The sequence below is a fragment of the Rhinatrema bivittatum genome, chromosome 3 (genome assembly GCF_901001135.1).
Source record: "Rhinatrema bivittatum chromosome 3, aRhiBiv1.1, whole genome shotgun sequence".
Lineage (NCBI taxonomy): Eukaryota > Metazoa > Chordata > Amphibia > Gymnophiona > Rhinatrematidae > Rhinatrema > Rhinatrema bivittatum.
The window spans coordinates 264,751,284-264,766,647 of record NC_042617.1 but is presented as its reverse complement, the minus strand read 5'-3'; the positions used below and the strand labels follow the sequence as shown (position 1 = coordinate 264,766,647).

At 42.8% G+C, this 15,364-nt stretch overlaps 1 protein-coding gene across 1 annotated transcript in view; it reads right to left on the bottom strand.

Moving 5' to 3' along the window:
- The window catches only part of LAMA2 (laminin subunit alpha 2), a 1,492,466-nt gene that overhangs the window by 950,561 nt on the left and 526,541 nt on the right, over window positions 1-15,364 (bottom strand). Inside the window, 1 exon segment of the mRNA XM_029596813.1 lies at window positions 58-237. Coding sequence (XP_029452673.1) covers window positions 58-237 — 180 coding nt within the window.

Below are 15,364 nucleotides of genomic sequence, written 5' to 3'. Positions count from 1 at the left end.
GTATATATACACATGAGATTGACTACAGGGCATTGCTACTGTTTCAGGCTTCCTTACCCTCCTTGTAACAATTGGGTCAAGCTCCTTGGGATCACTATGGGCAAACATCATTAGGTCAGCATTCAGTGTCCGGATTCTCTGGAGCCGCAAGCGAATGTAGCGAGCTGAGGTGAAGTCCAGCAATGCAGTAGAAGGATCTTCAGCACTGGGTCTTCCATTAATCAGGGACGTGTGAATCTGGAGAGGACCAGCGCAATCAAGTTAAATTCAATAAGCAATGCGAGCGCGTGCACGCGCGTGTGTGTCTCTCTCTCTGCCACCACTGACCAACCTCCACCGTCTTTTTTCTCTATAGCTCCCTTGCGACCCTGAAAAATAAGAGGTCAATGCCTTTTTCCGAGAATGTGACTCTCTTACCCCTTTCCTGATGCCAGATCATTTCACCTTTACATATTTCCTCATCCTTGCTAAGCCTTTCTGGTCTCTTTGGCCTTTTTCTTCTCCATTTATTATCCCCATTCCCCATGCTTACACCACAGATCTTATCTTGGTAGTAAGTCACTCATGGCTGTCAACTTTTGGCTGTTCAGATTTTGTCCACTTCTGTTTTCTGACCTCACACTCTCTCTTTTGTACCCCTTATCCATATTCTAGTTGCACGCTGCTCGCCGTCCTGCCACCATGGTACCAGAAATAGTTTCATCCTCTCCCTTCTTGCTTTGCCTCCTTGCTCTTCATCTTTTTATTCTGCACATTTTAACATCTCAGGGACTGCTTTGCCTACAATCTCTGACTGCAGCTGAAAAGCTTTTCAAATATAAAGAAAACCCCTGTTGATTTTGCCTTTTATCATCCTTTAATTCAGTGCTGCTTGCAATTTTCCTAACCTAACAATCAGATCAAGAGAGAGAACTGTAACGTCTAACAACTTTTTCTTACCATTAATTTTCTATTTTGCCCTCCATACCTATTTCTTTTCCAATCTATATTCCTCTAATGACTGCATTTTTTGTCCTCTCAAAACATACTAGACATCCTTGTTTTGTCTCAAAACTTCCTCTATTTCCCTGGTTCTGGGCCACTCCTCTCACTTTCCTCCTGAATTTGCTTTTTGTTCCTTCTTTCCTCACTTACTTATCCTTAATTAATGTTTGCAGTTTTCCTCTTCATCCTTGGGGCAACTTGTTTTCTCTGCTTGCTAAAGCAAGTGTTCCCAAATTTCAATCTGTTCACCAGTTCCCCCCACCCCCCACCACTTCTCATTCAAATCAATAGTTCTTGTTTCTGGTGTCTCCTAGTACTTGGCAGGCTTTCCCATATCTCCATGGATCTCCGTATGCTGTCAATCCAGCACCTTGTTTCTCCTTTCCCATTCCTACAGCAGGTTGTGCATTCCCAACTGTCTGCTGATGTCTCCTCTCTCCTACAGACCCCTTCCAAACTAGTTTTAGTTGAACCATTCTACTGGATCTGCTCTTCTCTATCTGTTTCCCTCCCTCTGCTGGCCAGACTTTTCTCTGCACTCACTGTATCTTCCCTGATCTTCCAACAGTTTTTGATTCTGACTATAACATAAGTCATCCTGCAGTTTCTCAATATCTCTGAGTCTTTCCTTTTCTGAATGTTCTCCATCCTTTCTGGTATTTTACATCAATCAAATATGTAGGTGGTAATTTCCAAAGCTATTTACGTGCATAAAACCCAGTTCTCTGCATTGAAATGGCCTTTAGAGAAACTGCATGGGGGAGAGGGGTTTGTGCACATAAAAGAACAGGCAAGTGATTTCACAGGTACTTTTACGTGCACTTCAGAGAGGTGCTCTGGAGGTGGAGCTCTGGAGGTGCCAACATACACTTTTAGGTGTATGTTGGTACCTAAAAGTGTGCCAACATACACGCACACTTGGTTTTCAAAAGTCTCCATGTATGTTCACACTGTTTCCCTGCACACCTAGGAATTTTCAAAGTGGACATGTGTGTTTTAAAAATTCAGGCTAAAGTCTGCATGTGCTTTCTACATGCAGACTTGACTATGTGGGCAGCTGAAAATTACACTAAGTTCCAGACCTCTTCCTATTACTGTTGGGATTTCCCATTCAGTTCTGTTGGAGGCCCATTTCTTCATCATCTCTTCACATTTGGTACTATTTATTTGATGTATTTATTCATATTGTTTTATACACCAAAATTCTATATATCAATCATAACGGTTTACAACCAAATAAAGTAAAAATTAATATAAAAATTAACCTTTACATCAATTAAAATACTAAACAATACTAAACTAATTAATCATAACAAATAATAAAAGACAGTTAGTAGTTATCAAATTAAAATGAAATAAAAGAAGCTAAATAAAATCATAACATAAATGACATCACTTCTATACGGATAACACATCCCTTTTCATGTTTTCCCTTACTTAATGACTGCTGTGTTTTATCAGATATCAACCTAGGTCCCTCAGTCATAGCCTAAATTAAACATGATTATGGTACTTTTATTTCCATCTTATATTTAGGGGCGGATTTTAAAAGGCGCGCGAATAGCCTACTTTTGTTTGCGCTCCAGGCGCGCCGGGCCGCGACCTGGGGGCGTGTACGGAGGGCGCGACCACGCCCCCGGACCGCCCCGGGCCGTAGCCACGCCCCCGACACGCCCCCCTCGGAGAATCCCGGGACTTATGCGAGTCCCGGGGCTCTGCGCGCGCCGGGAGGCCTATGTAAAATAGGCTTCCCGGCGCGCAGGGCCCTGCTCGCGTAAATCCGCCCGGTTTTGGGCGGATTTACGCGAGCAGGGCTCTGAAAATCCGCCCCTTAACCTCTATATCTCTCCTTTTTTTCTGTAGTTTCATCTCTTCCTAACATATCATCCTTGGGCCTATTAACTGAAAGGCCAATATAAAAAAAGAAACTGAGTGAAATTAGGAATGTAATTTCAACAAAAATCCACCTACATTATGGAACCTAAAACTAGACAGTTAAATTTTAAAAAGAGCACGTGTGCCCATATGAGAGAGAGAGAGAGAGAGAGAGAGAGCCTTTGTTACAGAGACAATATGGCACGTTATATATCTCCCATTGTAAGAGGGGCACTTTCAGAGTGGGTTCTGGGGAGGGCAGTTACAAGGGTCTGCAGACCAATGTAACACCCCCCCCCCCACACCAAAATCCACCCTGAGTTGAAAGTGTCCCTCTTACACTGGGAGATATATAGAGTGTCAAATTGTATGTGTGTGTCTATCCCCCCTCCTCCTCCCCGTCTGGTGTTCAGGATCCCTCTGGCCCAAAATCTCCAGGCTTGCAGCTCATCAGGACCAGCAGTAAAGTTATGCAGGTAACATGGCAATTCAGGGGTTACACTTGTAAGTCTTGGCCCTACCCTGGAACTGCCATGCCCCGCCCCTTTTCTGCCTCCTTATTCTTGACGCGCACACGGGTGTGTACGCACGAACTTCTTAGCTTCTTAAAATTAGCATTGCTGGCGCACGGCCCACAGACGTGTGTGGATGGGGCCGTTTTTGTGCGAGGAATGCTTTTAAAATCTACCTTTAAGTTTCTAAATTTAGGACTGCTATTCATTTTCCTAAATTAATGCCCCTAAGTTAGGCTTTTACTGCTGAAAATCAGTGTTAAAAACTTAAACTTTTCCCCTGCCCCGCCTCCAACTCTGTTTCTATCCAATTTTAGGTCCCTAAATTTTGGCGCTTAGTGAAACTAGGACCCTAAATTTAGGGACTCTGCCCAAGTAGATTTTCAGAAGGGCCAATTTAGTTGCCTAATTCTCAAATCTAGACACCTAAACACTTTGAGGTAGATACTCAGCCTCCGCATGGCTCAGCTAGTTATTCTGATATAGTTATCTGACTATATAAGTGACACCCTTATGCCCCTCTGTTCCAAGATTTCAGTTTGGTGCTATACCTTAGCGTCAACCCCTAGTTTTCTGTTGCTTAGTCCAAGACCTAAGCCTCTGCGATCACATATGTATTATATTTACGCTCTTTGAGACATTGTTTTCTGTACAAATGTTAAATGTTATTCTGCTTGTTTTTGGTTAATAAGATATTTTATTTTAGTTCTTTGTAATTGTTCCACATTTGAAGCTCTGTCAATGTTCAATGTAATTGCTTTCATTTACTGAAGCACTGTTTCTGTTCAATGTAAACCGAACTGATTTGTAAACCCTTACAAGAATTTCGGTATATAAAACTGTTAAATAAATAAATAAATAATTTAGCCTGTGCATTCAGCAGCACAGCTGCCCAGCTGAATATACCCAGCTATCTTAAAGTTATCTAGATAAGTGTATCCAGCTAATCTTAGGGCAGGTCTACGGGCCAAGCAGAGTTAGCCGGATAAGTTATCCAACTAACTCAGCTCTTCTCTAGAATGCGTTCACTCCACCACTTAACCAGTGGCCACTCAGCATAGCCAGATATTCAGCCACTGCCATTTAGCCAGATAAATTCTAACTTATCCAGCTAAGTGGCACTGAATATTGCCCTCTTTGAAAATTGGTCTCTAAGCTTTTTCCTTATAGACTCAGAATGGGAAAAAAATGCTTAATAAATCAGGTCCACAGTCTGCTACTACCACGAAGCTGAAAGTTTCCTTCAAGTCCTTTCTGTAATTCATGCATAAACTCCATAGTGAAATTCTGCGATGGTGATCTTCCCAACTGCATCTCTCTCTTCATTTCAAATAACATCGCCAAATTGCTTCTCCATAGCCTATTTATCTCCAATTAGACTTTAAGCACCATTAATGCTGGTATCATTTTCTCTATTATACACTCCCCTTCCCTTTCCTCCCCTCCCCCCAACCTTATCCTTAACATAGTTGTGAGGGTCATCTTATAGGTTCCAAAAATCTATTCAAACCACTTTTCTCCTTCATGGACTACACTGGCTGCCCATAAAATCATGCGTGTGTTTAAAATCCTAGCTATTGCTTTTCTTTATGTCCACAGTATTGCCCTAATGCACTTACAGTTCCGATTTATTAAGTAAACTGATGCACATTCCTTCCACTCATGATCTACACTGATCTATTTTCCTTAAAATAAATGGGCCTATTTATTTACTTATTTCCTTGTCCCAGATATTATGTCCAAGAGGCACAGGGAGCCCTTGCTAGCCCTTAGAACTGGAGGAGAGTATATTCTGAGATTATCCGTCAGGAGCATTCTATGACAGGCAGGGGCCATCATGGCAGAAGCAGCAGCTGCAGCCATATTTCTCATCTTGCATTTGAGTTTGCCACTTCTGTGGCATGCTTCTGCTTTGCAGTCTGATTAGGGATATTTACTTACACTACAAGTATCCATGGATCTGACAAATAATCTGTTTACGGCAGGAGCAACAAATAAAACATGGTAATATCCTCCACATACAAAAGGAAAATAGATCCCAGCATTTTCAGAGGAAAGGTATTCAAAGAATTCAAGAATGCTTGGGAAATATATAGAAGACAGTTGTAAAAACATGGTTGAGAGGTTGCAGTATTGCAAACAATCCATTGTTTGAGAGCAGAGGCAATGGCAGAGGTGCAATTAAAAGAAGTACAATCTATCAGCATCACAGGCTACAAGGTATCTGATTTGGTACCTGCAAGCTACAACTTCCAGAAAATAGCCAGTTGAATGCTGGCAGCTTGGTGGTAGCCAGGCACCATCCACTAAGGCCACCGTAAAAGCTATGCAGCCAGATGTTGCAACATAAGCCTCATTAATTTTAGTTTTGCAAATGGGGGAGGCATAGCCTAGGGGTAAGAGCAACAGGCTGTGAATAAGGGAAGTTATGGTTCAAATCCTGCTGCTATTCCTTATCACCTTGGGCAACTCAGTTAACCCTCCATTGTCACAGGGGCAAATTTAGGATCTGATTTTACTAAGCTTCTTTTCCATAGACACAGAATGCTTAGCCCTCTGTTGACAGGGAAATACTTATGGTACTTGAATGTAAATCATCTTTGAAGTGCCTGGACAGTCACAAAAGGCAGACAATAAGTCAACATTAAAAAAAAATCCAATTGAATTGGGTTCTCTTTCCTTGCATTATAGTGGTGATATGTGTGTGTGGCTGTCTGATGATTTTTAGTATTAAGGAGAATATGGATGGGCTCATTGGATTACAGGGGCTGTAGTTTACAGGATGGGGATCGATATGGTGTATTTTTATTTGGTTGATGTTGTAGAAATTGATAGTGAGTAGTAGGAAGGTGGGTTTTTTATTTCTTATTAATGTAAAGATATTTGTATAGATTTTTATTACATATTATAAAGCACCTTTAACTATATATAAGGCAAAAAATAATTACAAATAAATAAATATTTATTACAAAGCTTCATGGTATGACATGGGGAGAGGAGCTGTGTGTTGGATTAAGTTTGGAGACTTGTATGTTCATCTACTCAGAATAGTAGAGAACCAAAAGAGAGACTAGCAAAAAATGACTTGGATAAGAAGCAATATTTTACGATATGGATGTACAGTGAAAAAGTTTTTGTTTGGTTCATTCATTTCCTAGGGCACCTAGAATCATTTTATTAGTTTCAAACAAACAAAAAAAAATAATGTTTCATTTGTTTTTCATTTCCCATTAAAGTCAATGAGGAAAATAATGCAGCCTATTCATTTAATTAAAAACTAAAAAAAGAAAGAAAGAAAAGTTATCCGTCAGGCCTCACCTAAGCATTTTGCTGTATGGCTCTCTCCGCCGAGGAGGATGCACTGGAGTTAATTTACTCTGGCATACCCTCAATGGATGGCAATTTCAAGAAGAAAAAAAGACATAAGAGTGAAGACCCCAGAATCCGAGGCCTGGGCTCTGACTTCCAGGCCTTGGTCTAGGCCAAAGCCAAGGCCCATGCATTGGGACCCATCCTTTGGGCCAGGACTTAGCATCAGGCCAGGGGCTTGAGCTAAGGCCCTGGCATTGGGATCCGATCTCCGAGCAGAGTCCTGGTATTGCGACTTGAGTCTGGGTCTTAGCCTAGATTGAGGCCCTGGTGCCGGCACCTGGTCTCTGGGCCTGGGTGTTGTCTTTGGCATAGGCTGAGGCCCAGGCATTGGGATCTGGCCTCCGGGCTTTGCCTGGTGTCAGGCCAGTGCCTGGGGCAGGGCCAAGGCCCCAATGTCAGGTCTGGTTTCTTTATGGGCCCTGGCCTTGGTCTAGCTTGAGGCCCATGCATCAGGTACCTGACCCTCTGGGTTAGGCCCCAGTATTGGGCTTAAGCCTGGGCTCTGGCCTGGGTGGAGTCCCAGGCATTGGTACCCAGTTTCCGGACCAGGCCCAGATGTTGAATCCAGGTATGGGCCAAGGCCCAGGAGTCGGTACCCAGCCTAGGTCAAGACAGAGACCCTGGCATCCAGTCTACGACTCAGCATTGGGACCAGGCCTCCAAGCCTTGGCCTTGCATAGGGCTGAGGCAGAGGTCATGGCAACCTACTATGGCCTAGGGCTATGCAAGGCTGAGACTTTACTTGGGCCTAGGTCTTGTCAGTGAATACATCCAGACTGGGTAAGTGGGGGACCAGGGAGGATCCTGGCCCTGGCATTTTTTGGTCAGGTCAGGATAGGTGGGTGGTAGAAATGGAAGGCCTTGGGAACCCCCGTTTCTTTGTTGTTGTTGTTGTTTTTTTTTTATGTTTGATTTATTTTTTTAAATAAAAGAAATGAATAAAACATTAAACAATCCAAAATCCATTTGGAACCCCCTCCCCCCAAAAAAATGAAATGAAAAACAAAACAGATTTTTTACCACTGCACACCCCTATTTGAATGTCGAGTATGACAGCAAGGCAGAGTGATAGCAAGACCTTCAAGGTGCAAATTCTTGCTATGGTAGTGATGCTGAGTAGCATGGGAGATATCCATCTTCCTGGTGATGCACTTGCCATTTGTCAAATTTATGACAAAAGAATGATCTGTCGACAGTATCATTTTTGTGACATAAGCTTTTATTATATTCCTTCTTGAAATTAATCTTCCTGCTGGGTACAATTTTGGGTTTCTTGTGAAATTTGCTTTCTAATTTAAAGTTTATCACAATTAGAACATGGAATTGGTCTCTCATCACCATGGGTTTCCTGGTAATTTCTGATGTTTGCTTTATTAAGAAAGATTCCCCCATATTCTGTAGCTGAACACAGTCGCTTCCCTTTATTAATTTTCTGGTGATGCATTAGTTGTCTCTTCCAATTGAAACCATTACCACATTTAGAACATGTTAAATATCTCTCCTGTGCATCTTTTCTCTTGTGGCTGCTTTTTATCCTTCCGACTGAGGGTTTTTGAGGATAAAACACCCTAGTATATACAACAAAGAAGAAGGGTAGGCTAAGATCCGAGGCCGCTCCGAAATCAGAGCGGCCTCGGAGGGAACTTTCTTTCCGGTGTCCCCCACCTTCCCTTTCTTTTCCCTAACTAACCCACCACCTGGTCCTAACTAATTCCCCCCCCCCCCCCCCCACCTTTATTTCAAAAGTTATGCCTGCCCAAGGCAGGCGTAACTTGCGTGCGCGGGCAGGCTGCCGGCGCGCCATGTTCCGGTCCGGGGGCTGGTCTGGAGGCCGCGACCACACCCCCGGAACGCCCCCCGATGACGCGCCGGCTGCCCCCCCAGGAAAGCCCCGGGACTTATGCGTGTCCCAGGGCTTAGGCTCGGCGCACGCAGGGGGCGGAAGGGGTAGCTTTTCGGGGGTTACGCGCGTACCCCTTTGAAAAGCTGCCCCATTATGTTTTGTTACGAAGTATGTTATTTTATATTGTGTGATTTTATTGTTATGACATATCTATTTTACTATGGTTTGTTTTAATGTAACTGATTTTGGATGTTATGATGTATCCCGCCCTGAACATAGGAAGGGTAGGAAATGCACTAAATATCGCATATGATAGGAAAAGGAGTGTGTTTTAAGGCAGTTTATCGCAATTTGCGCTAATACCTATGCAAAGCACTATCTTAGTGCAAATTGCAATAACTTTTTCACACTATGCAATAAGTGCCAGAATTGATGTATTTCCTACATACAACCACTGGGGGGACCATGTTTAGTAGGTTTAAGCTCCTGTGGGGGGGGGGGGGGGGGGGAGAGAGAGAGAGACAGACTACCCAGATGAGATTTGTTCAATGTTCTTTCAACCTAGCTTGATTTTACCCAGGTAGAGAGTCCATCAAGCTAGGTTGAGAGAACACTGCGCAAATAATACCTAAACCTCACCTCAAGTTACTAGGTGGGCCTCCCATAGAGATATAAATACCTGTCTAGTGTGAGGGCATTATGGGTAGTCTCTCTCTCTCTCAAAACAGCATCACAACCGTGAAAAAGCCCTATCGCATGGCTTTACGCAAATGAAATAGATGTAGTTCAAATTCATGTTAAAGCCATACAATATGGCTTTGCAAAACTGTGAGCCCAGCCCACTTGGCCAAAATTCCTGCCCCAATATCCTATCCTTTTTCTCATTTGCATCTCACCAAACATTATGGTGCTTTCGCATGCATTAATGGCGTTTTCGCATGCAAGAAACGCCATTAATGCGTACAAAAGCACAACGCATGGTGAGATGCAAATGATAACAAGGGGAGGATTTTTTGTTATCGCAAATGTCGTTTTTAAGCTCCTGGAGAGTTAGCCTAGTTATCAGGGCCCTCTCTCTCCCCCCCCCCCCCCCCCCCCCCCCCCGGCTCTCTAGGAGCTTAAAGCTACTAAACATGGTCCCCCCAGTGGTTGTATTATGTAGTAAATACAATTCTGGCACTTATCACAAAGTGCGAAAAAGTTATCGCAATTTGCGCTAAGATATTGTTTCACATAGGTATTAGCGCAAATTGTGATAAACTGCCTATTACCATAATACACACCCCTTTTCCTATCGCATGCGATATTTCGTGCATTTTGATAAATCCAGCCAGGTAAGTCTGAAAAGTGTTTTTTGGACAGATATGTAGCGCATTTCAAACTTATCTGGCTATGTAGCCTCTTGTTGCTAATTAGCTGGATAAATTTGAATTTGTCGCTCTAAGTAGTAGCAAAGGAGCTACTTAGCCAGGTTAGTCAAATTTATCCAGATAAGTGAGTGCAAATGATGTACATGCACATCTCTATTTCCAATTTTAAAGGGATACACAAGTAGATACTACACATGTAATTTAGATGCATTTACCCCACCCCCCACCCAATAACTCAGCTTTTATATGCGTAGGTTGGGGGATTTTCTAATATGCATATGGAATTGAAATAAACCAGTTTTCCTATTTAGTCTACCAATTCACCCAGTCCTTCTGCAGCTGATGAAGACCTTCCTGGGCTGTTCTAAGATATTAACAGTCACTTACTCCAGATATTGACCAGGAGTAAATATATGCAAGTATAGTGACAAATTTACATGTTTAAATTGCTTATAAAATAGCAATTTACTAGTGTAAATGTTGGCCCCTCCCTGGAATACCCCTGGCCTGACCTTTTTACATGCATAAATTTGCTCATGGACCCCAATGTATGCGTGCATATTGAGGTTTCTAAAATAGCATATACTCCCATACATGCTATTTTACCTGTGTAAGTGCTACTTTTTACATGCAAAACTTTTGAAAATTCAACTTTAATGTAGAGAACTAGAAAACAGATGGGGTGGGAGGAGAAACTTGTATTTTTTTTCTTGTATTTTTCTTATTTGAAATTTTTAGAATAACCAAGAAACAGGGTAAGATAATTTTGCGGAGGTACCAAAACTCCCATGCTGGTACATAATAGGCATGGTAGGTAGGCATATTAATAGCATGATCCCTAATGTGGTATATCTGGGGCAAATACAATACAAATAATGTGTGGCACATAATATCGACTGGTCAATACATATGAACAAACAGACTCTTTATTGTAAATACAGTCACATCAGTGGTACCATATATCATTATTTGCACCTTTGAATTTGATTCAGAGCAAGGACCCCAACATGGCCGTATTTCGCATCAGGGCTGTGTCAGGGAGACCAGAACTTCTATATATCTTAATTACTGAAGCATTTCAATGTAAAATGACCAAATAGCTGACTGTATACAATACCACTAAGGAGATGTGCAAGGGTTCAAACTAGGGATGTGCAGAGCAAAATTTTATGTTCATATTTTTTATGTCCGAAAGGGGGTCCCACTTGCGGCCAATATGGACATAAAAAAAATCCAATGAGTTGGGTATATGTACATATGTGCAAAAAAAAAAATTAAACCCCCTCACCCTCCTTAATCCCCCCCCCAGACTTACCACAACTCCCTGGTGATCGAGCGAGGAGTGAGGACGTCATTTCTGCAATCCTTGGCGAGAAGCATGTGACGTCGGTGGCACGTCGAGTGACGCGGCGTCACGTGATTCCCGGCTCGTTCGCGCCGGACGGCTCGTTCGGCCCAAAAAGAACTTTTGGCCAGCTTGGGGGGGCCTCCTGACCCCCCCAAGCTGGCCAAAAGTTCTTTTTGGGCCGAACGAGCTGTCCGGCGCGAACGAGCCGGGAATCACGTGGCGCCGCGTCACTCAGACGCGACGTCACGTGATTCCCGGCAAGTTTGCGCCGGACGACGGGTCAGGAGGCCCCCCCAAGCTGGCCAAAAGTTCTTTTTGGGCCGAACGAGCCGTCCGGCGCGAACGAGCCGGGAATCACGTGACGCCGCGTCACTCGACGTGCCACCGACGTCACATGCTTCTCGCCAAGGATTGCAGAAATGACGTCCTCACTCCTCGCTCGATCACCAGGGAGTTGTGGTAAGTCTGGGGGGGGGATTAAGGAGGGTGAGGGGGTTTAATTTTTTTTTTTGCACATATGTACATATACCCAACTCATTGGATTTTTTTTATGTCCATATTGGCCGCAAGTGGGACCCCCTTTCGGACATAAAAAATATGAACATAAAATTTTGCTCTGCACATCCCTAGTTTGAACCCTTGCACATCTCCTTAGTGGTATTGTATACAGTCAGCTATTTGGTCATTTTACATTGAAATGCTTCAGTAATTAAGATATATAGAAGTTCCGGGAATCACGTGACGTCGCGTCTGAGTGACGCGGCGCCACGTGATTCCCGGCTCGTTCGCGCCGGACGGCTCGTTCGGCCCAAAAAGAACTTTTGGCCAGCTTGGGGGGGTCAGGAGGCCCCCCCAAGCTGGCCAAAAGTTCTTTTTGGGCCGAACGAGCCGTCCGGCGCGAACGAGCCGGGAATCACGTGACGCCGGCGTCACTCGACGTGCCGCCGACGTCACATGCTTCTCGCCAAGGATTGCAGAAATGGCGTCCTCACTCCTCGCTCCATCACCAGGGAGTTGTGGTAAGTCGGGGGGGGGGGATTAAGGAGGGTGAGGGGGTTTATATTTTTATTTTGGCTCAACAATCGCGATTTCCCACATATCGAACATATCTATGTTCGATATGTGGGAAATCCGATCGTTTATGTCGAATCAATTTTTTAAGTAAAAAAAAAATATGAGTTGCGTTTTACTAATGCGGTCAATCCGAATGCACACCCCTAGTTCAAACACAACTCTGTGAGGTCCATGTCACAACCAGGACCATACAGTGGATTCCAACATCGGAAAACAGTGAGGTGATTAAAGAACCTTTGCCGCGGGTTGATGGAGAAAGGACCACCATGGTGGTCCTTTGCATAGCAGAGGATTTTAAAATTAGAAGATATCGGCCCGAACTCGGGCAGTGACAATATCTTAGTGATTTAATCGTTTAGGAGGGAGATCCTTACAAAGTTTCATGTAGGTAGTTACAGAATAGCAGTGTCTGGGGCAAGACAGGTAGGCAGAGCAGTAACTATATACCACCTTAGGTGGCTTGCAAAGTGCATAGCAGGTAGGCAAGTGACAGTAAGACCCCTAAGATGGTAAATTTGGGGCATGGCAATGCCAATGTTAGAATTCACCCTTCCCTATTCAATCATGCTTTCCACAACATTGTCTATAGTTATATGTTTCTTGTTTCTCATGCTGTTCCTTCTAACTCTGTATCTTTTGTTCCTGCACTCTCTCCACCCTCTCCATTTTCAGAGAGGTCCAGTTTTATTTCCTAATTAACCGATTCGTTCAGATGTAACTTCCTTCTTTAGTTCAATTGTTATATGTAAACCGATGCAAATTGTAAACGAATGTCAGTATATAAAAGGGTTAAATAAATAAATTAAATTAAATAAGGAAAAGGGGTAGTAGTAAGACCCCCTAAGGTGGTATATAAAGAGCATGGCAGGGAGGCAGAGTAGCAATAAGATCCCTAAGGTGGTATATAAGGTACAAGACAGGTAAGAAGAGCAGTAGCAGGAAGACCTCTAAGGAAGTATGTGAGGGGCATGACAGGTAGGCATGTTGCAGCAAGACACCTAAGGTGGAATATAAAGAGATATTGTAGGTAAGCAGATTAGTGGTATGGCAGGTAGGCAGAGTAGTAGCAGCAAGACTGCTAATACGGTGTATAAAGGGCATGGTAGATAGGCATGTGGTAACTGTTGCAACAAGACCCATAAGGTGGTACATCTGGAGCAAGGTAGGTAGAAAGAGTAGTGAAGAGATCCCTAAAATGGTACATCTGGGGTATGGCAGAGTTGCAACAAGGCCTTCAAGATACATTCAGTGATCTTCCCACTAGCATGGAAATTCTGGAAACCCAAGCAAAGGCAGATTGATTTTCAAAAAGACCAATTTTTTCATCAACTCTGGCACCAGCCTTGAGCGAAGAAGGCTCACAATGTCCCAAGACATTGAGAAGGCATGTTCATTGGGTATGTTGTTTGATGGGTAGGAAAGATAGATCTGAAACCCCTTAGCTGCCCCTATCAAAGCTAGTAACCCTGCCAACATCCCCTTCCTCTCTCTCTTTCTCTGACATGATTGAATTTGCTGGTGCACTGCCTACTGGGGGTTTGGATATTATACATGAATGTATTGATATTGTAACTGTACCCCCACTTATAGTACCAATCACTGTATGGAGAACTCTCTCTCTCTCTCTCTCTCTCACACACCCACAGTGAATGTCCATTGTGCTGTTTGCAGACTGACTCCACACACACAAAAAAACTGTTAAACACTGGCAGCCTGGTAAGACTCTTCAGTCTCTGAATGTGTTGCAATCACATCACTGTCCAGAAACAAGATAATCACTGTCACTACTGCAACTGCAATTGCCCCACTATTTCTCCCCTTGACTCTTCCCCAGTGACGAGAAAAATCAAAATCAGCAGAGGGGCACTGCCTCTCTTCTTGGTACAGTGAGTGAGACTACTGCAGCACAAAGCAGATTAGAAGCAGCCCTTTACCAGTGCAAAATCAAAACTTTTTTTTAACTCTTAGATAGCTTCTCCTAGCACATCCTTCTCTGATAAAAGTTAGAGAGGAAATATGGACTGCTTCTTACATATGCTCGGACTTCACAGAGGGAGTCGTCACTTAATCCATATATGTAAGATCAAGAAGGAATTATTTTCTCTGAGCTGCACAATTATAGATGCACCTTTTGTAAGACAGTAGGGATTGCATTCATTGAAAAATGAAACTGTTTCATTTCATTTTGTTTTTAAAATTAAAATGAAAGAAAAACAAATCAAAAACAAAAAATAATAAGGGTGCCACTACTGGAAAAATATTCACTCCTATCCCTCACCCTAATTTTTCTCCCTCCCCCCAATCCACTGTATCCTTTCTGCTGCTTGAAATTTTCTTTATGAGGCAGGAAATTTTCTTTATGATCCCCAGTCATTCCTCCTCCAACTGTAAGTCCATTGGAAATGCTGCCAGAAGACTGAGTCCAGTGACATTGTTCATTTCTTCTGTACAAGAAGACAGCAATAGCCTGCCTGTGAAAAACAATTTCAAGCAACAAGGAGGATAAGAGGAATCAGGGACGAGCTCTGAGTGTTTACATTTTCTTTTTCCAGCATGGCAAGGACCTGACATTTTTAAATGTTTTGTTTTCTGTTTCTTTAAAAAGAATCCTACCATACTATTCTCAGGGACGACCTGATTTTATCAATAGGATTTGTTGGGATTACAAATACACTAATGAAAAAGACCAACAATCCCAAAATACACGCTAAAGATATCAGACGCACTAATACTCAAGCTTAGAATGTATGACCTTCATACTAGGTGTCATCATATAGTACAAGACTTTTAAACTCATGCAAAACATGAGTGTCCATCAATATTCTGATGATATATTCAATTTTTCAATTGTATAAAACATATGTATCCATCAATATTTTGGTTTTCTGTAATGTAGTAAAACACTTATCTGTTCTTTCTTGTACTAACCCCATATATCTATACCATATCTTTCAAGTGGCTTTTTAAGTGAATATTGCATTCCTGG